A 24,431-nucleotide genomic window follows, 5' to 3' on the forward strand; every position below is an offset into this window, starting at 1 on the left:
AAAAAAGTTTAAAAAGTTAAAGTTTCATCTCCCCTTATGGATCGTATCCGTAAGGGGGGATGAAATTACGTACCCAAGGTCCCGGATTTGTTCCCTGGTGGGATGTTGATCCGCGGATCTTACCCCAGCTTCGGCGCATGCGCCCGTCAGCATGATGGCGGACGCATGCGCAAAAGTGAAAGATTGCCCAAGAAATATAAAATCTCCCTGCTGCTGGCTACAAAAGGTAGCCAAGAGCCTGGAGATGTCACGGGGAGCCGCGGTATGCGGTTACTGGTCACGTGATCGCCGTTATCCAATGCATAATGGCGATCACGTAAAAGTTCTTTAAAAAGTGGCAGTTTCATTTCCCCTCACCGATGCGATCGGTTGGGGGAGATGAAACATCTTCTCGGAGGCTTCCGCATTTGAATCCAGATGCGATTATCCTCCATGGACCCTTCCGGCTGCGCATGCGCCCGCCGGCAAAATGCTGGACACATTCGCAGGAGCCGAGGAGCCCAGCAAATTTTAAATCTCCTTGCTCCCAGCGACCAACGGTCGCTGAGTGCTTGGAGCAGTGACCAGCGGCCTCGCTGAGCGGTCCCCGGTCACATGATAAAGTAGCGAACTAACATTAGGCTGGTCACACATGACCGGAGAGGAATTACGGGTTCTGCATGCGCTTGATCAGCGGTAATCCACGGATCAATCGCATGCATTGGATTACACAATTCCCCCCCAATTAGCGGGTCGGAATTACGTAATCCACTCGCAGAAACAGAACACAGCATGCTATATTTTACCACGAATATCTGCGACCTAGAGCCCATTGTGCTCTATGACCGCGGATATACTCGCAGCCCATATGCAAACACATTGTGTACGGGCTGCGGGTACCCGGGTCATCTCTAAGCGACGGCGCGGGAAATCCAACGGGTGCTCCTTCCATTATAGGCCTAGCTATGTTTCCTTTAAGTAGATTAGGGCCACAATGGGTATGTTTCTGAACACGGGACAAATGGGGGTATCCATTTTGGGGCGAAAGTCTTCATTCCTATGTACACTTTCCAAAAAAAACTGTTTTTAAATTGACACAATTGCCAAAAAAATGAAAATCTTATTTTTTCCTTCTGCTTGGCTTAGATTCATTCAAAAACTGTGAAGTCAAAAAAGTCATCGTACCCCTAGATAAATTCGTTAAGGGGTCTACTTTTCAAAATGGGGTAACTTGTGGGGGATCTCCATTGTTTTGGTCACTCAATGGCTCTACAAGTGGGCAATGGGGACTAAATCTCCTTCAAGCAAAATTTCTGTTCCGAAAGCCACCGGTTGCTCCTTTCATTTTGGGCCCCATTGTGCATATAGACGTAATACTAGGGCCACAATGGGTATGTTTCTGAGCACAGGACAAACAGGGGTATCCATTTTGGGGTGCAAGTCTTCATTCATATATGTGCGGTACAAAAAAAACTGCTTTTGAAATGACAGAATTACCAAAAAAATGAAAATCGTATTTTTTTTCCTTCGGCTTGGCTTAGATTCATTCAAAAACTGTGAAGTCAAAAAAGTCATCGTACCCCTAGATAAATTCGTTAAGGGGTCTACTTTTCAAAATGGGGTAACTTGTGGGGGATCTCCATTGTTTTGGTCACTCAAGGGCTCTACAAGTGGGCAATGGGGCCTAAATCTCCTTCAAGCAAAATTTCTGTTCCGAAAGCCATCGATTGCTCCTTTCATTTTGGGCCCCATTCTGCATCCAAACGTAAGATTAGGGCCACAATGGGTATGTTTCTGAGCACGGGACAAACAGGGGTATCCATTCTGGGGTGCAAATCCTAATTTTCATGTGTACTATAGAAAAAAGTCCTGTCTTTAAAATGACATATTTGCAAAAATATGAACTTTTTGTTTTTCTCTTCTAAATTGCATTGACTCCTGAAAAAAAACTGTGGGGTTAAAATACTCATGACACCCCTCAGTGAATACGTTAAAGGGTGTAGTTTTTAAAATGGGGTCACTTGTGGGGGTATCTATCATTTTGACTCCTATGAGCCTTTCCAATCTTGGATTGGTGTAGGAAAACAAAGTGTTCCTCAAAATGCTGAAAAGTAATGTTACATTTGTACGTCTCCTAAATGGTTAAAAAAAAACGAAAGTTTTTCCAATGTGCGCCCAAAATAAAGTAAACGGATGGAAATATACATCTTTGCAAAAATTTCTATATTATGTTTGCACATATTTGAGATATTGCAGTTGGAATTGTGAAAAAATGACGATTTTTTCAAAATTTTCCCAATTTTGGCGCTTTTAATAAATAAACACAAATTCTATCGGTCTTTTTTTTCCACCTAAATGAAGTACAACATGTGGCGATAAAACAATGTCAGAATCGCTTGGATATGCAAAACCTTTCTGGTCTTTTTCCATGCTAAAGTGACACGTGTCAGATTTGCAAAATTTGGCCTGGTCATTAAGGCGTAAACAGGCTTGGTCACTAAGGGGTTAACACAAGAGCTATCGACCCAGCAAATACTTTGTAGCACAGAACCTTTTCTTAATGCATTAAATTTCAAGTTAAACTTTGTTCCATGTGTAGATGCATGAGTATTCCACTGATCCCTATTCTTCATTATCTCAGCATTTCATAATGCCGCCGGTAACGGTGATCATCTTAATAATAAGTAATTATAGGGAGCAGGTTACAGATGTCGTACGAAGTAACCAGATACCCCATAGTATAGTAGCTGTGGTACGCGGAGTCTGCCTGTCATGTGCTGCTGACACTCGCTATCTCTGCTCTTATCTCTAGCCATGTCAGCTGTGGAATTACAGACAAGTGCAACCTGTCACTTGCAGCTTCCGCTGTCTTGGCGTGCAGTTCATGCGGGGCATTCAGATGTGTTTTGCTGACATGATGAAATGGTAATTGTAATTAGAGGATTCAACCTGTAAGATGTGATACTACAATTACCCACAGGGGAAATAATTGCTATGCAGAATAAATGTAAATTACTGAAATGTCAGCGTAATCAAATTAAGTAAAGCATTATTAAAAGGGAAATGCTAGAAATCAGCATGAAAGGACGGCATTGGGTATTATATAGGGCAGTGATGGGCAACCTTTTGAGCTCGGTGTGTCAAAATTCGCCAAAAAACCGAGCATAACTCGGGTGGTGTGTCACTTTGAGAAAAAAAACATAAATTTACGATATGAGACCCATATACTTATCCCCTCCACCTCATGGAAGCGCCGCTGCTCCTCTGCCCGGTGGGCCGCTAGCAGCAATGATCTCTGGTGCACACTATGACGTCCGTGTGTTGCTGGACGCCTCCTCCTCTGGACACTTTTGCGGAAACAAGTAGTAGGAAATGTCGGGGGAGGTGGGAGGAGGATCCCGGCTGCACACTGACGTCACGGTGTGTGCCGGGAACAGCGCTGCTTAGTAAATACCAGCAGGGGAGCCACGGGCCCTGACGGTATTCACTACTAAAGTGGGGAACGGCCGACAGCGGGCGCGTTTCAGCAACAATGGACACGCGTGTCATAGGTTTGCCATCACGGATATAGGGGGAGGAACAACTGAAATTTTAGTATACTGGTTCATATTTTTACACAGGTCAGAATGTTTAAAAATCTTAATCCATACATTTTGGGACACTAAAGAGCGCATTAGCGTATGAACTGGAGGTTTGGGGTGTGAAAGTGGTGACGTCATCGGCTTTCTTTGCTGGTGTTGTTACTGTGCTTAAAGTGCAGTAACAATGCAGGCAAACGCTCACACTAAGGCCCAATTCCCACGGCGGGATTTCCGCCGCGTAAAACGCAGCAGAAATCCGCGGCGTTTCACTGCAGCTATTAGGTTCTATTGAGCCTTATAGCTCAATGTACATGCTGTGGAATTCCGCAGCATAAAATTTACCGCAGCAAGTCCTTTTTGCCGCGGGTATACGCGTGGATGGCTACCATTGTAGTCAATGGAAGCCGCCCGTTACGCTATACTTCCACTGTAGCACATAGTGCCTAACATAGCAATAAAATTGGTTATAGGCGCAATCCATTTTCTTAAAGAGGCACGTGTTTGGGTGAATGCCCACGGATGGATTTGCACCACGTTTACTGCCCCTGCGGAAATTCATGCATGGATTCCGCAGGGGCAAGGTGCTATTTAAGCTAATAGCTTTCTGCCTTCCAACGCACACATGCAGATTTCAACCATGGATTTCTGCGACCGGCAAAAAAATCATAACATGTTCTATTTCACCGCGGATTTACGCCGCGGGAGGGCTCTATTGATATCAAGGAATGGAGACCGTGGAAATCCGTGAGGAAAAACGCGATCACTCGCTGGCACTTTTTTTATTTTGAATCACGGTACTCCCGCAGCGTACATCCAAGGGCGTATTCCGTATTGCTCGTGGGCATGAGCCCTTTCTAAGCTTGACCCTTTTGCTTTAATTAAGAAATAATCAAGCATAACAATGGACTCGTTTTGGGGCAGTTGTGCCCCTTCCTCAGTATTTTAGCTGGGGACACACTGTACATAAAATGGGGAATTCACCCCCAAAACGCATCTATTGTTTTTCTGGATAAATTCTTAATAAAAGCAGAGGAGTTGAGCTTAGAAACACGTCTCAAGCCTCTTTAAGAAAAGGAATTGTGTCTACAACCACTTTTTTCCTACATTTATTCCATATATTTGCACATCCTCCTGGGAAGATGGGACGTTTCATGGACTGGCTGCACCCTCTCAGACTCGTCAAGAATCTATCAATCTCACTTCCATGTGTAGAATAAGGCTGGATTCACACGAACGTATATCGGCTCGATTTTCACGCTGAGCCGATATACGTCATCCTCATCTGCAGCGGGGGGAGGATGGAAGAGCCAGGAGCAGGAACTGAGCTCCCGCCCCCTCTCTGCCTCCTCTCCACCCCTCTGCACTATTTGCAATGAAAGGAGGCGGGATGGGGGTGGGGCTAAGTTCCGCAAATTAGCGGCGCCCCTGTCCCGCCTCTCCCCATTGCAAATAGTGCAGAAGGGCGGAGAGGAGGCAGAGAGGGGGCGGGATCTCAGTTCCTGCTCCTGGCTCTTCCATCCTCCCCCCCGCAGATGAGGACGACGTATATCGGCTCGGCGTGAAAACCGAGCCGATATACATTCGTGTGAATCCAGCCCACGGGAGGAGAAAATAAAATAAGTGCCCAAACCAAAACATCGGTTTATAGACTTTAGTACAAACTCTCAAGTACATGCTCTGCTCTCTCTTTTTTCCTTTCATCTTTCATAAGATAGTAATTAAGCCACCTATGGTACCCCACACAGTAGTACTATCCCCATTTTTGTGCCTCATGTAGGCCCCACTCTGTCAGTAATGCTTATAGTGCCCCTACACAGTAAAAGTGCCCCCACTTGGCAATAATGCCTTTTTTTATTTGTTCCCATTCAGTAATAATAGCCCCTTTTGCTTCCACTCAGTAATACTGCCCCTTTTGTTCCTATTCACTAATAATGGCCCCTTTCAGAAGTAATGTACTCGGTTGTCCTCCTTTTAGAAATAATTCCCCCTTTGCTCCCTTTTCAGTAATAATTCCCCCTTTTAGTAATGATAGTAATAAGTAATAATGCCCCGTTAATCTTCTATTAATAATAATGCCCACTTTTAATAACAATGCCTATTTTCAGCAATAATTTCCCCTTTTCAGAAAGAGTGACCCCTTTCAGTAATAATGCCCCTGTTTGCACCCTTTTAGTAATGATAGTAATTATGCCCAATTTGGTCCCTTTCAGAAATAAGACCCCCTTTTCAGTAATAATGCCTCATTTTAGTAATAATGCCCCATGTATTCCCAACTCCCCTGTGTATGTAATTAATAAAAGTAAAGTCCATACTAATCTCCCTTGTTGCTCTCCGGCAGCTGTAATGGGCGCCGCTGTCCCCTGCTCACTTCTGCATTGTTCGGTCATGTGACAAACACATGATTGCTGCTGACATTCCCCAGCCGAAACCGACTACAGTGATTATGCATTTGTCACATGACTGCATGAGGCACAAATCAGCAGACAACAGTGTGCCCATTACAGCTGCCGGTGAGTGATAAAGCAGGTGAGTATGTGCAATTTTTATTTTCCATCAACACTCTTCAATTTAAATTCAGGGGTCCCGACTGCTGTGCCTAACTAACCCAGCAGCCCAGGCCCCCCTGTGACCTATCTGTTCAGGTTTGTCGGATGCTGACGTCGGGCCTGCTGGTATTACTGGTTCAGGGTTAGATTCCCATTTTCCTCGGTTTGTGTTTCCTTGTTACATTTTTGTGTTATATGCTAGTGTGTATATATATATATATATATATATATATATATATATTAGTCCTTATAGGATGCAACCAATATATCAGATGTAACATCTATTCAAGCAAATAGGGCAGTATCTTAGTTCACTGCACTGCTGGTGCAGATATGTCCTTCCTTCCTTACCTTTTCACCTATTTTGAGATATTCTGAGACAAGTGGTGTCAGCTCTGAGGGAAAAAAAGCGTTATTGTATGGGTTGCTTGTAATGCAAGATTTTGTGCCAATGATCTCAGAATGTCTTGAAAAGGGCGAAAAGGTAAGAATGCACACATCTGGAGTTGGGAACACTGCTCTAAGCACGGCCATTGTGCACGGTTCATTCTGTACTCATTTCTAGCCAGCTAGAAATTAGCAATGAGCCTTATCAGCGCCGCACTCTGATATCTCAGCGGGCAGTGCTGATAGCATTCTTTCAGCTGGTATCCCACTGGCGGTTCTCAGTGAGACACCAGCTGAAAGCATGGAGAACAAAGCCGCTGTTTGCATATACAAAACAGCTGCATTGTTCTCGAAGCTATTGCAGTGGTATCCCGCTCCGCCTGCATTAACTCTTTAGTAGCTAATTAGCTACTTAGAGTTATGCAAAGATGATCACTCAAAACTGCCACTCAAACTGCTGTTTGAGCGGTTTTTGAGCGATTGTCGTTCCGTGTAAATGGGCCTTTAGTTCTAGGAGTAGCATGTTGGCCTATCCTAGCCCCACCGCTACAATCCCATCTGCAAGAATAATTAGAAAAGAATGGGGGTTGCCATTATAATAGATCAGAATTTTTAACATTTTCAATATCAAAAATTTCCCATGTGCTTGTGGGATCATATAATTCAACAGGTTAGAAGAGTGGCTCATGTAGCTACGTGATGGTACCCTATTGTAAATGAATCATTTGAGCATCATGAATAATTTTTTTTTAACTCTTATAAGTAAGAATGGACAGGGGATTAATCTCCTAGTGAAAGGCAGCAAAAAAAATGTGAGTTTTATATAGAGAAAACATTTGTGTTACATTTGTGTGGGTAAACAAGCATCAGGCCCACACGAATGTGACCCAATAAGTACAGAATAGGGACCAACAGACAGAGTTGGCACTCAAAACACAGAAGGGAAAACTGACCCTGGCTGAAGGGAAGATGGCGAGGCCGTACCTAACAGCGGAGCGATTGCCTCAATAAAGGCGGCCCCACGCTGGAACCTCGGCCCTGGCTCTACCAGAATAGGTGGTACACAGAACCAGGACAAGTACAGACAATCCAAATGCACAAGAAACAAGAAACTGACAGATGACAAACACACTTACCACTCATCCTTGCACGCTAAAGCAGATGATAAAGCTGAATATAACAACGAGGGATTATTTCATGCATTGGCCAATGAACTTAAGCCTCAAGCCCAACAATCAAGGGTCCTCGTGTCTTGCAGTCCCTATTCTACCAAGACACTTAATCAGGCAGCATGGGACACAAAACACACAGCAAGTTGCAAAGCAAGATGTCCAGACACTACACACACAGCAAGCTTCAGGGAGACATTACACATACACAGGCAGACAAGACTGAGGAGATACAGCTTCCTTTTGCAGAGGGGCTGGAGTATATATCTACATCCAGAGCCAGGGGATTGGCTGACCTGAGCAACCACACCCAGCCAGCCCAATTAACCCCTCACCTGTGAAGGTGTGCACCAGGATGCCTGTAAAACAACAGGTAGCAGATGGACAACCTAACAATTTGCTTTAGGATTAGTGGTAAAGTGATTTATGGGTGATATAAATAAGCTTCAGGTGAAGTTGAGGTTCAGTGATCGAAGGGAACTAAATGCAGAATTAAGGAGAGTGTCTGGAAAGGATCGCTAGAAGTGTCTTCACTCTGGAATTTCTTGTACTTACATTAAAATATGGTTTAGGAATAGTTATGGCAGATCTGATCAATCAGCGATTCCAATCAATCAGTATTTTGAGACCGCAATATGTTGTATGAAATGGCAGAAATATATGTATAAATCATGGGTTGGGATGAGTACTGTTTCTCCTTATGGAAATGGCCAAATAGTCCTAAGGAGGCTTACAGGCCATGCAGTGCTACCAGGATTATCTCCCATTGGTGTAGTCAGAAAATCCGGGTTAGGGTAGGTGGCACACTTCAGCACGAGGAGCAAAGCCAGAGATCAGGTCACAGAGAACAAGTTGAACATGCATAAGCTGGCAAGAAGTTAGGGTAGGCAGCAGACAAAAGAATAGTCAGTAAAACAATCCAGGGTTAGGAGCGGAGATGGGAACATAGTCAGAGATAGCAAATGTCAGTAAACCAGAGATAGATAAGTTGGCGGCCACATACTGTAACACCCACCTTAGTGCCTGAGGGACTCAATGACCAATAACAATACACCAGTGTTATAAAATGAAGATGATAGGTAGGGAACCCTGTTGCAGATTTTGCAGCAGGAATCATGAGCTTCAAGTTACTCCTGAAATGATAGATAGGCCTCAACAAACCAAGTGTGTAAAAGTATTCTTACCTGTAAGCGTTATCTAAGGAAATACCTAATATAAATTACAATACTAAGGAAATACCTAATACAATACCTAGTAGAGGTTACAATACTTCAGGGCGCTCATTTTTTTACTTTATTGGTTAACCAAAGTCAACATAATCTAATCAACAAATTCTAGCACCTAGAAGGAGTTGTCGGAATCATAGTAACATTGAAACAAAGCACGTAAGGCTGAAAAAAGGCATATGCCCATCCAGTTCAGCCTATTACTCCCCAATGTTAATACAGAGGAACGCAGAAAAAAAAATACCCAATGAGGTAGAAGCCAATTTTCCCCATTTAAGGGGAAAAAAAGTCCTTCCCAACTCCAATCTGACAATCAGAAAATTCCCTGGATCACCAACCCTTCTGAAGTAATCAGTGACTATAACATGTAATATTGTAACACTCAAGAAAGGCATCCAGGACCCTCTTGGTCCCATACATGTTCTATATGTGATAAATCTGGCAACTGAACAGGCCATGGAAGTGTGGCAATATTGTAGGCCAAGCAATATCCTGCTGGAAAATACCTCTTGGAAGCCCTGCCATGAGAGGAACACATGTGGCTGCATGATGTCCTGAACATATCGCTGAGGTGTCACTGTCACTCATACCACTACTAGGGGTCAGCGACAGTAGTATGCGATGGCCCCCCAGACCATCACAGCAACATTGGCAGAAGTGTACCATTTCACAGCAAAGGGAGGATTAAGGTCCTCATCCCAAGGTCTCCAGACACGATAAAGGCCATCATCAGTTTCCAAATGAAACCTGGATTCTTTGCTGAACACAAGTCGGTTCCACTCTGTAGCAGTCCAGTTTTCTGGTCCATGACACCACTGCAAACAGCGGCATCAGTTGGTGGGTTTCAAAGGTAATGGGTGTGTGTGGATGTCACATGTAATGGGTGCCGTGAGACAAAATGTCCTTCAGCCCAAGCACCTGGAAATGTTTCCGACACACACAGGGGCCTGTAATGATGGTGTCCCCTGTCTCTGGATGGTAGACAATGAAACAGTTCATCTGATTGTCTTACAAGCATGAGCAGCTCTATCTTCTCTACTGGTGGTCTGCCTAGGGTGTTCTGAACCACACCCTCACATAGTGTATATTCCCTCATGAATCTACTGGACCCAAAACTTCATAACAGTCTGGTCAGAACAGCCTAGATGATGGGCAATTTGTTGATACGAACATCCAGCTCCTCGCATTCCAATAATGTGCTCCCTCTCAAACGCCATTAACTGGGCGAAATGTCTTTGATTATATCATAGTGGTCAACAAGCTCTACACAAGCAGAAAAAGAGGTCACTACACACAAGTATCCTCTGAGAGCTTTTTTATAGGCCAAGGGTGGAGCCAATTTTAGGGCCTCAGGTGGCAAGACTGTTCATCTAATCACACCACAACTCTAATCATTTGCATGTCTGCCTGAGATGTAACGGCATGCCACGTTTTGCAACAAAACAACTCCTTAAAGCTTGATTTGTTTTGACAAATCGTGTCAAAAGAGACATGTCAAACTAGTTCTAGTTGAACTAAAAGAAGCAGTGCAAAACCGAAAAACATGGAGGGAGCTCACCTTTAGGGTCGACGAGTGTTGTAAATGACTAAACGGCTAACAACAACAATCTGGTTCAACCTATTACCCCCCCCCCCCCCCCCCATATTCATCCAGAGAAAGGCAATGTACATGAGGAATGTTTCATTCCCAAAACTAAATGAAAGATTCTTATATGGCTGACACAAAGCCTAATTGACAGTAGTGTTGGCCTAAGGGAGTATTTACATTTGCATCAAGCTATTCATCATAGAAGCCAAAAAACAAAAACTTGATTGCCGTATAAGAGCCAAAACTGACATAAGTCAGACATGAATGGTGTCCAATGAACTCCTTTAACTATAATAGGGTTTGTCCAGCTTTTGGCATGTCGCCTGGCGTTTTCTCATATGAAATAGCACAGCATACTGCTTCATATTAGGATTTTGTGCTAGTTCTGTGCCAGAGGCTTCACTACCTACAGTAGATGGTCATCTAATGGGTCTGCAAGATGGATAGAGGATGGAGTAATCTTCTTTGATCCTAATAGATAAGTCGTAGCAGAACTGTCTGAGGTATCTGCGCGGTTACGTGTCCTCACCTGCTCTATTAAAATGCATGTAAGGCGTATCCAAACAAAATGTTACTGCACATTGAAATTGCAGGTATTTACATAATGTTTTTTTTGTCTTAGGTGCACGCTGACACACCGGACTATAAAGTGGCTGGTAAGTGCTTTAATATTATTTCAGCTGGGTTAAATATTATTGACCCCATGGATCATAACTAGTGTGGACAAAAGTGGAGCAGATACCCTAAATATCAAGTCAGATTCCAGCTCACATTTTCCCGAGGTGATTTGAGCGTGAAGGAAGTGATTTAACTGGTTCTCATGAGTAACTGTATCTTTTTGTTGCTTACAATAGTTTTCATACCTATATTTATACGTAATACTTGCGGATGTAAGCTATATATTTACTATATATTTAGTTTGATGTGATAGTACATAACTGTCATGCCACGGGTGTGGACCTGTTGTGGCTCTCACAAATTTGGCTTTGGGCTACTCCTGATGGATGCACGTAGGGGTCCGTTGGCTTTCACCCCTTACCCCTTTTTTGAGGGATCTGGTCTTAGCTACCGGAGCCCCTTGACAGTTACCCCAAGAATAGAGTCAATGCTGTGGCCGCTGACCGTAACGTGGTGATGGAGGGACAGGCAGAGATGCAGTCGATAACATAGGCCGAGGACAGGCAGAGTTAATGCAAAGCAGAGAGATTGCCAGCTGTCCTGACCATCTGCCTATCAGTCAAATCATAGTCAAGGTACATGCTGAAGAGAAGTTGAGAAAGATGGGTATACAGGCACCGGTAAAACCAGAAGTTAAATACAACTAATAGCAGCTTTGCAGAAACTATTTCACCAGCACCCTCCAGTAGGGAAGGGTGCCTTAAATAACCAGTTGAGTGTCTGGATTAGTTGAGTATGGAATACCTAGATGCATGTGCTCGCCCCATGAGAGGTGGCTGGGCATGTATGTGCATCCTATGGGCAACAGGGACAGCAGGAAAGATCTGCCATATGGAAGAAGGGGAACGCTAATGGCCATGACTGGTGGGAGGATATAACATTATTAAAGATGCACCCTGTATAACCATGAGCTGTGTCTAGTTTTGCAGTTCAGCCCCAAACACTTGAATGGGGATAAGTTGCAGTACAATGCACAGTCCATTGACAATGTGGCGATCTGTTTGGCAAAAATCTGACGCATAGCTTCTATGTAGCGGCAGTACTGATAAATCTTGCCTATAATATGTAAAATTACTGGTTATAAAACATGTTTTCATTAAGCACATTGAGTAAACATAAGTGAACTCTTGAGTTTAATAACCCCTAAATCCACGTTTAGCAGCACTCATCTCCACAAATGCTTCCTGTGCTGCAAATAAGGTTGGAACAGTGTTGAAGAGGTATTTTGGAAAGTGCCTTTTTGCAAATATATATTAGTTCATTAATATTTCTGGGATGCCTTTCTTCACAGACGCCTTTTGGTTATGCCACAGCATCTTGATAGGGTTAGCTTCAGGACCAGTAGCGTGGCTATAGTGGTTGCACTTGCGACACGACTCCCAAGCTAAGAGGGCCCACAGGCTCCTTTCACCAAACTAACACTGCATGCATTGTCATCAGCGCCTGGCCTGCAGCAGTTACTGCCTTGTATCTTAATTAGAGATGAGCGAACCTACTCGGCCACGCCCCTTTTTTGCCCGAGCACCGCGATTTTCGAGTACTTCCGTACTAGGGCGAAAAGATTCGGGGGGCACCGTGGGTGAGTGGGGGGTTGCAGCGGGGAGTGGGGGGGGGGAGGGAGAGAGAGAGGGCTCCCCCCTGTTCCCCGCTGCTACCCCCCGCTCCGCCACACCTCCCCCCGCCCCCGGCGCCCCCCGAATCTTTTCATCCGAGTACGTAATTACTCGAAACGAGTAGGTTCGTTCATCTCTAATCTTAATTTGATTTCTTCTGGTTGCTCCACTCCAGAGCCATAGACAAAAGACAATGAATGAAGATAATGCATAAAGCTGGAGTGGAGCAGACAGAAGAGATCAAATGAAGGTATAAGACAGTGACTGCTGCATGGCGTGCTCTACGGAGGCTGTAAGGATTCAGCAAAGTTGGTTGCTCATCCCCCATGCACAAACGCACAAAGTAGTACTACGTCCCCCATCATACCCACACCCAGCCACAACCTCAGAAGTAGTACTGTACTATCAATTTTATTAATGGCAGCTTTGCTGAATCAGTGAAGCTGTGGCTGAGTGTGGGGATGATGGGGGAGGTAGTATTAGGGCTTGTTCACACTGCAGTTAGTGATTTCCATACCTGTCTGCCATATTTGTTCAGTTTTAAAAACAAAAATGAAACGGAAGAAAACTGAAACAGTACAGATTTTTTTACAAACCCATTGAAATCAATGGTGAAAAAATGAAACGTTTATTCGCTTTTTACTTCTGTTTCAATAAAAGGTACAGAGGAATGGAAATCATTAACGCTAGTGTCGACAAGCCCTAACTATCTGTTTGTGCCGGGGCAAACAAAGGGGGCTTTATTACTTTGTGGCAAAATCGCAATTTACCGCGAAATCGCGATTTTGCGCGATCGCGATTTTAACATTACAAGTCCCATAGACCCCTGCAGAGAAAAAAATGCTGCGAATTTCGCAGGAAAAAAAAACGCTAGTGGGTAGGCACCCTAAAGAGCACTGTGTATATAACTGGTGCTATGTTGTTTGTATTTTGAGGAACCGGAGCCTCTGTGGGAGTATAATGGAATATCAAGGTCTGGTTATTCATCTGGAGTTCCATCTTCCAGTGTGTTTTTCTATACTGTAAAATACAGTCCCAATATTCTTGTGAGCAATCACAAAACCATAGCCCGTGACACGTTCTGGGAAGGTACTGGTGGCCGGCAGGTGAAAACCATAGACTGCACTATGCATGATCTTAAAAAAAGATTTCCTCCAAGTCTCCCCCATATATTTCTTAACCTTTAACCTTTTAAGCAAAAGAAAAGAAAACAAATGCTTGCGCTCATGGGAAACAAACACGATGTTCAAATTGATTATTTAGAATCAATTTATTACAATCCGCTTACAAATAGACTGAGCAACGCGTTTCTGCGACCTTCCGTCGCCTTTTTCAAGCTCAATTAAAACATAAAAAAACAGACTATTTATACATACCATTAAAACATATAACTCACATGTCCATGTGCATTGGCGGTGCACGCCATACTCTAACACTTCTAGGCGGAGACTCCGCCTTATGTCCTGATCTTGCGTTATTTTTTCCCAATGCTGAAAGATCTTACGAGCTTCTAATTTCAATAATAGCCCCCCAATGTTTTCCTGTATGCGAGACAGCGAAGGTCTTCCACAAGGGGAGTCAAGCATATACAGTACCAAACCTGTGCTTGTTGCTTCTTTTTGAAGATTTTCTAGCCTGCTTTTACAAAATTCAACAGCCTGCCCTATCTACAGGAAATGTGAATCTGGTAGGTTGAAAAGGACCAATTTAACTGTGGCGTACTAAAGGGAGATAATAATAATAATAATAATTATCTCTATAGCGCCAACTTATTCCACAGCCCTTATTCTGCAGAGATTATAACAGTGCAGGGTCACCAAGAAGGGCATTATAACTGTGATGCATAAAGAGGCACTGTTAATTTGTGGGCCACAGACAGGGGTACTAGTACTGTATATGTGGCAGTGACAAGTTGTGACTGGAAAAAGTTTTCTTCGCCAGCTAAAAAAAATGAAAATTAGATGTCAATTAGATAAAACGTCACCTATGATCACTAGAAGTAACTGCACTATAATCATTAATTCTCCAATCCGAAGCAGAGCAGAAGTGCTATAGATAAGAGCTACATAAATCAAAACCTAAGTAAGCGTGTGAGCTGAGTGAGTGTGCACGGCTGTCTTCTAATTGTACTGTGTGCATTAGGTGTGTGATTTGGGATTAGTGACTTGGGATTCAGAGATTTTGAAAGAGTAATTTATTTAATTACTGCTTATTTGAAATTTTTGCATATATAGTTTTTTGATTCTTTTTATCTAATCTATCTGTACGATCCCTATTTAGAATGTGCTCCATGATTGACAATGCCGTTCTGTGTACAGCTTGCACCATGTATGTAGTCCTTGAACAACCGTTCGAGGGTGCATACTGCTGTTTAAGATGTGAGCGTGTTTCGTGGTTGGAAGCCCAGATGCTGGATCTAAATGAGCAGCTTCCCTCACTGAGATCCATTGGCAACCTGGAAAGGAGTTTGATGCTTACTGAGCAGACAATCGCTGGGGTAGATGTGGGGTTGGATGGTAGCTAGTTGGATGACAGTTAGGAAGGGAAAGGGAAGAGTAGCAGGGAGGCTAGTCCTGAACTGGCAAACCACAACAAGTTTGCAAAGTTGGCAAATGAGGGGAATGCCATTGCAGGATTAACACTGCTTCAGCATAACATGGCCTCTGACCGCCAGTGGAATGTCTGCTGCAGTAAGAAGGGGAATACGAGCGTAGGGCAGGCTAGACAGGTTCTGGTAGTGAGAGACTCAGCTAATAGGGGAATGAAGAGGGCAATCTGTCACAAAGAACCGGGATCATAGAACATCTTTCTGGTGCTTGAGTTCAACACATTGCAGATCGGGTTGACAGATTACTAGGAGGGGCTGGTGGGGACCAAGTGGTTATGGTGCACATTGGCACCAATGACAAAGTTAAAGGCAGATGGAAGGTCCGTAAAAATGATTTTAGGGAACAAGGCTGTAAACTTAGGGCAAGGATCTCCAAAGTAGTAGTTTCTGAACTACTATCTGTACTACATGTCACACCAGAAAGGCAGTAAGAGATTAGGGAGGTAAACTAGTGGCTCAAGAGTTGGTGCAGGAAGGAGGGATTTGGATTACTTGAAAACTGGGCTGACTACTCAATATAAAAAGTAACCAAAAACTTGTAAACTTTATGAAGACTAATGATAGAAGTTTGACCAATAAGGTTGACAAACTAGAAGTAATAATGTCCGAGGAAAACTACAACACAGTGGGAATAACTGAGACCTGGTTGGACAAAAGCTATGGCTAGGTGGTGAACTTACAAGGCTACAATCTGTTCAGAAGGGATCATAAAAAACATAAAGGAGTGGGGTTTGTCTTTATGTAAAATCACATTACAGTAAGATATATGGGAGGGAGATGAACATGCCTCAAGGGCTTAGAAATACATAGAAAGTAAAAAAAAACTATTAAATCCTCATAGGGGTTTTCTATAGACCACCAAATATAACAAAAGCTACTGAAAATGTATTATTGAAACAAATAGATGAAACAACAAACCACAATGAGGTAATTATTATGGGGGACTTTAATTATCTGAATATAAACCGGAAGCCGAAACCTGCAGATCTGGTAACACGTTTCTGTCAATTACTAAAGATAATTACCTTACCCAATCTGTACAGGACCTAACTAGAGGGATGGACATTTTGGACTTAATATTAACCAACAGACCTGACAGAATAACAGAGGTAATGGTTGTGGGGCACCTTGGAAATAACAACCATAGTAGAATACATTTCAACTTTCAAGAGACAGTTTTATAGGGGAGCTACAAAAATACTAAATTGTAGAAAGGCACAGTTTGACCAGCTCAGAGATGCCCTAAACCTTATTGACTGGGATAATGTCTTCAGAAATAAGAGTATGGAAAATAAATGGGAAATGTTTAAAAACATTCTAAATACTTACTGTGAGTGGTTCATACCTTACAGGAATAAAAGAGTTAGGAATAGGGGAAAACTAATGTGGCTCAATAAAGATGTAAATTGGGCAATAAACAGCAAAAAAAAAGTTTAAACTACTAAAAGAGAAGGCAGAAAAGAAGTAATATAAACCTAAAAAGGAAAAAAATAAAGTTATGTAAAAATCAGATAAAATCAACAAAGATAGAAACAGAGAGACTTATTGCCAAGGAGAGTAAAACTAGCCCTAAACTGTTCTTTAACTTTATTAATAGTAAAAAAAATGAATACTGAAAGTGTTGACCCTTTAATAATGTAGCACAAATTGTAGAGGCTGATGAGGAGAAAGCAAATTAATTAAATAGTTTTTTTTCTCCAGTTTATTCACAGAGCAAAGTGAAATGTCAGATGAGATGCAGAGTGATAAAGTAAACTTTCCACTTACTGTCAGCAGTCTAATCCAGGAGTGCAGAGCCATCTTAAAAAGATTCAAATAGAAAAATCACGGGGTTCCGATGGCATACACCCCTGGGGTTTTAATGGAATTAAGTAATGTGATAGACAGGCCCTTGTTTCTTCTATTGAAGGACTCAATAGTAACAGAGTCTGTTCCACTGGATTGGCGCATAGCCATTGTGGTGCTGATTTTCAAAAAGGGGTCAAAGAGTGAACCTACCAACAGGCCAGTAAGTCTTGCTTCCATTGTGGGTAAAATGCTATCCTGGAGTACCTCAAAGAAAAAAGCTGTATAACTCTGTATCAGTATGGCTTTAGAAAAAAATACATCTGAGGGACGACCTAATGACTATGTATAAATATATCAGGGAACAATACAGAGATCTCTCCCATCGTCTATTCATACTAAGGACTGGGACTGTAACAAGGGAGCATCCTCTACATTTAGAGGAAAGAAGGTTTCTACACCAACATAGCTATGCCACTGTTCAGGACTCTAACTTGGCCGTTCCAAAACACAAAGCTTATTTTTCAATTATTCTTTAGTTGAGTAACTTATGTGCTTTGAATCATAGTTTTGTTACATCACCCAACACCTCTTCATCTTGAGGTCATGGTCAGCTGCATGTTTTGATATACCTTAAAATTCATTGTCCTTTCAATGATTGCAAGGTGTCCAAGCCCTGAGGCAGCAATGCAGCCCCAAGCCCTGATGCTCACTTCACTATGCGTCACAGTTGGATGAGGTTTGGGTGTTTTTTTTTTCTCTAAGTATAAGTTGTGCATTTGTGCTCAAAAGTCCAACTTTTGTCTCATTTGTCCATAGAACATTCTCCCAAAAGCACTGGGGAACATCCAGGTTGCCTCAGGTAAACTTCAGACAGGCCACAATAGGTTTCTTTAGTCAGTGTCTTTCTTTGGGGTAATTTTCCAATAACTTCATTCTTGTTCACTGTTTTTATAACGGTGGACACATGAACAGAGGTTTTTGAAGCCTGTAGAGTCTTTTGTAGGACTTTTCCTGCTGCCCATAGATTCTTGCTTACCTCTTTCAGGATTGCCTGTTCTGCTCACGAGGTTATCTTGACACTAACCACTTTTAGGGAGAGTAGAAAAAAAATAATCCCAAATTTTCTCCATTTATAGATAATTTGTCCAACCATAGATAAGAGCACACCCAGGCTTTAGCAATATATTTGTAGCCTTTTCAAGCTTCATGTGTCTCTATGACACGTCTTTTGAAGTCTGTACTTTGAAGCATGGTTCGCACTAACCAATCTTTCTTAAGAACAGATTTGTCAGTGTCCAGGTTTTATGCGCTTTTATTAAATGGGCAAAGCATATGTGAAATCCACACTTCTAATTTCATCTTCTTAAAGGGGTTGTACCAGAATAGATTTCTACTACCTATACTATAGGTTATAAAAATCTGATTGGTGGGGGTGTCGAGGTCCATTAGTGAGAATGCGGTTCCCGTGTCCCCCTCTTTGTCACTGTGAACTTGCAACACCCACTTAGGCCTTAGTCAGACGGGCGTTTTTTGCCGCGATTTGCGCATGCGCATGCGTCCGGCGATTTTATAAAACCATTGCTTTGCAATGGTATCGGACACATGAGCGCTTTTTATGCGCTCGTCCGATAAATTATAGAACAGAAATCGCAGATCGCACCTATCTGCGATCTGCGATTCCTGTTCTCTTCTCTATATGCGCTCAATGGGGCCGGCGGCAGCAGCGCCAACCCCATTGAGAACATATAGTAGACAAATCATTCTCCTCTGCCACAGCTGTAACAGCTGTGGCAGAGAAGAACGATGTTTGCCCATTGAATTCAATGGAGCCGGCAATACAGCCGCCTCCATTGAAAGCAATGGGCTGCCGGCGAGCGCAGGATGAATTGTCAGGAAGGGCTTAAATATATAAGCCCTTCCCTGCAATTCATCCAGAAAAGTGTTAAAATAACAAATATATATATACTCACCTGCTCCCGGCAGCCGGAGTTCCGTGCGGCTGTACTGCAGTGGGTGTGAAGGGGGTGTGAGTCAGACCTGTCCCCTGATTGGCTCAGCGCCACACTCGCCCGCAGCGCATTGCTTTCAATGGAGCGGGCTGTACTGCCGCTCCATTGAATGCAATGCGCTGGACAGCTCCGGCCCGTTTCTAATGAAACGCGGCTAGGAGCAGATTTTCGGGCGATTTTCGGGCACCGGTCACGCGATTTGCGGATGCGCATCCGTCATGCGATCCGCAAATCACGCGAAAAAACGCCCGTCTGACTAAGGCCTTACAGTGACATCTGATTGAATGGAGCGATGATTGGACATGCGTGGCTGCCGCTCCATTTATTTTAATGGTGCTGATGGAATTAGCAGAGTACAAGCACTCGGCTATCTCCTGCTGTTCCATTGAAAATGAATGGAGTGGCATTGAGCAACCACCACTCCATACAATCTCCTCCTCACTGCCGGGGGGTGCAGTAAGCCCGCAGTGAGGAGGAGAAGGTGACAAAGGGCCACCATTCTCATCATCAGTGTGGGTCTCAGTCTATTCTGGTACAACCCTATTTAAATAAAAAAAATCTTTTGCCATTTACTTCTTGGAGAAGTCATTAACACAGATCTTCACTTTTTCTCCTTGCACTGTGGAGGTTTACTCAAGGTGTTCAATAAAATACCTGAATAGTACAACTGTTTGTGTGTAATTAGCTTAGTTATATTGTGTTTGTCTATAATTGTGACTTGGATAGCAATCAGACCACATTTTATTACTAATCAATGCAGAAATCCAATTACAAAGGGTTTTTCTTGCAACTGTAACATTCTGCAATTAGCCTTCTTCTAATATTTACTACACTACTTTTTAATCTTTTATATGTTAGCGCCCCATCAACCAAAATTTGTTTCATATGTTAGTGCCTGCAGCCAAAATGCTACTACTAAGCAAATATTAATAGATGTTGCATAAAATTGCGCTATTGTTTGAGACAAAAAGCGCTATATTATTAATATATGATAACATTTCTGGATGGTGGACACAGTTCATTATGCCTATAGTATGCTCATTACTGTACTACTCTTATATTAGATGACACGTTCTAAATGTAGAATGTCACCTTACACCTATGAAACCGTACCGATCCATTATTCTTTTTTATCCATATATTTTCCACCACTTTGCTGTTGTGCCTAATTCATCAACAGCTAAGACATTGGAATGCTTCTTAGAAAACGTTCTTCGTTTCTTAGAAAATATGCAGTTCAAGGGTTGATCTCCGTCCAAATTTGACTGTTCTAACTTGTCACTTGCATAAATTCAAAGGGTAGTTTTGTTTTCTACTTCAAAGATAACATTAAATAGTATCCACCTTCCTTTCCCACAGTCTGGAGAAGTGTAATCTTAATCCTTGGCTAGTGTCGTCTGTCCACTTCTAAGTGTCTGATATGCTTCTTTCACCACATCTCTTTTATTGCGGTTTGCTAGTGACATTCTCACTATTTTTAAGCTTGCAGATGCTGAAGTAACCTGTGAAGGAAGGCAGAAGTAGTAGAAGGATTGAAAAGGTTCTGGATATAAACTTTCCTACTAAAAGTAATTGGACACTTGTGCAAGAATCAAGAATAGTATTTATTTACATATGTTAATAGTTAGTGGCTTCCTTTGGCCCTCATGATATTGGATGCTCTCAATGGCATATTTTCTATTAACATCTGATACACCATCTGGTATTTCCCTCCATTCATACTGAAAACATCTGTCAACTTCTCTTAAAGTAGACGGATGCTGTTCATATTATCTGACATTCCAGTTCGTCCCAAAGATGTTCAATAGGGTTCAGGTCAGGACTCTGTGCAGGCTACTCCAATCATGAAACATCCATATGCTCATACCAACATAAAACAGCATTGGATTTGTGACAAGGCATGTTGTCTTGTTTGAAGTATTGCTGACAATTCTCAGAGTATCACCACATTATCTGCAGGACATTATTGTCTATAATGTCAAGGTACACCTCCATGTTTGTGGTTCTTGCCACTACAACCAACAGACCAAGACTATGGCACATAAAACATGCCTAGACCATAAGGCCCCCTGTCAACGGCAGTGTATTTGCCGGCAGTAAGCCGCTGGTGAATCACGCCGGCCGACGCTTTTCATAGCATTGCCATGGAAAGCGCTGCCCCCTGTCCACGAGCGGAGAATCATTGCGATTCTACGCTCGCAGCGGGCAATTCGCAACATGCTGAGAATTGCCCGATTCTCCATGGCCGGCCTATCTATCAGATAGGGCTGACCGGCAGAGATTCGGCAGCGGCTCCTGCTCCTGGGCAGCAGCTCTCGCAGCGGAGATCTGCCGCGGGACTTCGCAACGCCTGTGGACAGCCAGCCTAACTGAAACTCTGCTGTACTTAACTGTTGGCACAACACACTAAGAGTGACTACCCACTAGCGTATGCGAATTTGCTGCTTTTTTTCCCAGGTATCTATGGGGCTTTCTAATGTTTAAAAACGCATCGTGGCAAAATCGCAATTTACTGCAAAATCTTGATTTTGCGCGATGGGATTTTAACATTAAGAAGTCTCATAGACCCCTGGAGAAAAGAAAAAATGCTGCGAATTTCGCAGTGAAAAAGAACTGTAGTGGGTAGTCACCCTAAGGCAGAAGACATTCCCAAGTCATCCTCCACACCCAGTATGTCCATCTGATTTGAAGATGGAGTAGTGTAATTTGTCACTTAATGGAATGTTCTTCCATTGCTTAACTGTCCAATGATGATGCTCCTTGTACCATTGTAGACAGGCCGATGCATCTTCTTTGAGAGAGCTCAGCAGACATTTGCAGGATTAGTGAAGCGCTGCGGAATATGTTGGCGCTATACAAATAAAGATTATTATTATTATTATTAATAAGTGTAACAGATATTACTAGAAAGTATACCATGGAGAGTATCTGATGTCATTAGCGCCAACGGAGGCCCCACTAAGTATTAACGCACATAAATAAACACTACTTTTGATTATTGCTCAGGTGTCCAAATACTTTTGGTAGGATAGTATACACGTGTCCAAACTTGGAGTTGTATAACAGAAAAGCTTCATTTCTCAAAAGCTTTGGGCTTAGAGAGGCTGTCTGATTTAGAAAACTCATTTTCAAAAACATAAATAAATTTGGCATTAGAGTTGTGGATATCCTGATGAGGACCTTCATCTTTCACCCAGATAAGAGAACAGCTACAAAAAGCTTCTATTGCTCTGGTGAGTCCAGCAATGTCTTTGCATTACAGAATGTAGTATTGTTAAAGGTAACTGTGTACTTTGTCGCTTCTTCTCTAGGAGCGCTGTAGGAAAAATGATCAGTTGTTGTCAGATTCCGACACAAAGTACAGCTTAAGGGCTCAGTCAGACGAGCGTTTTTTTGCATGCACCCATCTGTGCAAAAATAAAAGCGCATCTATTAGAACCATTGGTTCTCTTTGGCACTGGTCAGATGTCATCTTTTACAGGTGCATAATATGAGCACCTGTAAAAGATAGGACATCCAAGCCTCTTATTCGCAGCGTGGACCTAACCGGCGCGCATAAAGAATCCCCGCGGAGAGTCCCCTCATCACTGAACACTGTGACAGCACTGTCACAGTGTTCAGTGATGAAGCGATCCCCCCGCGGGGGTTAAAGAATCCCCTGTCACCAGCTCTGGCAGAGGATCACAATGCTATCCCATTGAATCCAATGGAGCCGGCGCTACAGCCGTCTCCATTGAAAGCAGTGAGATGCTGGCAACCACCACAGTGATTTTCAGGGAAGGGCTTGGAATATAAGCCCTTCCCTGAAAATTAACCTAGGTGAAAGAAAAAAAAAAAAACTAATACATCACCTAGTGGCACTGTCCAGGGTCTGGCGCATCTTCTTTCTGTGATGCGCCGTACTAAAGCATTTTCTTCTGGCAGGGGATTTAAAAATCCCCACCAGAAGAAAACTCTGCCTCTGATTGGCTGAGCGCTGTGACTAATCAGAGGCAGCATTCAGCTGTCATTCAATAATTGAACGCTGCCCTCTGATTGTCTGAGCGCTATGACCAATCAGAGGCACAGTTTTCTTCTGAATGATTGAATTCATTAATGGCTGAGCGCTGTCTGAGCTGAGCGCCAGCCCCATTGAAAACGCTGAGTGATATTGCAGGTTTTTTTCTCTGCACTGCGAGGCTTGAGCTTAAAAATTGCAAATGAGTATGTAACCATTGAAAATCATTGGTTTCATAATGATCACTCTCGCATCGCAAGAAAAATATCACTAGTGGGTAGACACTAGAGATGAGCGATCGTACTTGTCCGAGCTTGATACTCGTTCGAGTTTTAGGGTGTTCGAGATGCTCGTTACTCGAGATGAGTACCACGCGATGTTCGAGTTACTTTCACTTTCATCTGAGACGTTAGCGCGCTTTTCTGGCCAATAGAAAGACAGGGAAGGCATTACAACTTCCCCCTGCGACGTTCAAGCCCTATACCACCCCCCTGCAGTGAGTGGCTGGCGAGATCAGGTGTCACCCGAGTATATAAATCTGCCCGCCCGCGGCTCGCCACAGATGCATTCTGACATAGTTCAGGGAAAGTGCTGTTGATGCCGGAGCTGCTATAGGGAGAGCGTTAGGAGTGATTTTAGGCTTCAAGAACCCCAACGGTCCTTCTTAGGCCATAGAAATCGCAGATCGCCCCTATCTGCGATCTGCGATTCCTGTTCTCTTCTCTATATGCGCTCAATGGGGCTGGCGGCAGCTGCGCCGACCCCATTGAGAACACATCGAAGACAAATCATTCTTCTCTGCCACAGCTGTAACAGCTGTGGCAGAGAAGAACGATGTTTGCCCATTGAATTCAATGGAGCCGGCAATACAGCAGGTTCCACTGAAAGCAATGGGCTGCCGGCGTGCGCGGGATGAATTGTCGGGAAGGGCTTAAATATATAAGCCCTTCCCTGCAATTCATCCAGAAATGTGTTAAAATAAAAAAATATATGTATATACTTACCTTGTCCCGGCAGACGGAGTTCAGCCGCGGCGGCCGGCAGTGGGTGTGAAGGGGGTGTGAGTCAGACTCAGCGCTGAGCCAATCAGGGGGCAGGTCTGACTCACACCTCCTTCACACCCACTGTAGGCCGGCCACGCTGAACTCCGTCTGCCGGGACAAGGTAAGTATATACCGTATATACTGGCGTATAAGACGACTTTTGAACCCCCGAAAAATCTGCTCTGAAGTCGGGGGTCGTCTTGTACGCCGGTAATACAA

The 24,431-nt window shown here is 43.3% G+C and overlaps 1 protein-coding gene across 1 annotated transcript in view; it reads left to right on the forward strand.

Moving 5' to 3' along the window:
* Positions 1 to 24,431, forward strand: part of STARD13 (StAR related lipid transfer domain containing 13) — a 305,534-nt gene that overhangs the window by 88,088 nt on the left and 193,015 nt on the right. The window contains exon 4 of the mRNA XM_066582869.1: positions 11,099 to 11,132. Coding sequence (XP_066438966.1) covers positions 11,099 to 11,132 — 34 coding nt within the window. The remainder of the gene's footprint in view (positions 1 to 11,098; positions 11,133 to 24,431) is intronic.

This window comes from Eleutherodactylus coqui, chromosome 1, assembly GCF_035609145.1.
Source record: "Eleutherodactylus coqui strain aEleCoq1 chromosome 1, aEleCoq1.hap1, whole genome shotgun sequence".
NCBI lineage: Eukaryota > Metazoa > Chordata > Amphibia > Anura > Eleutherodactylidae > Eleutherodactylus > Eleutherodactylus coqui.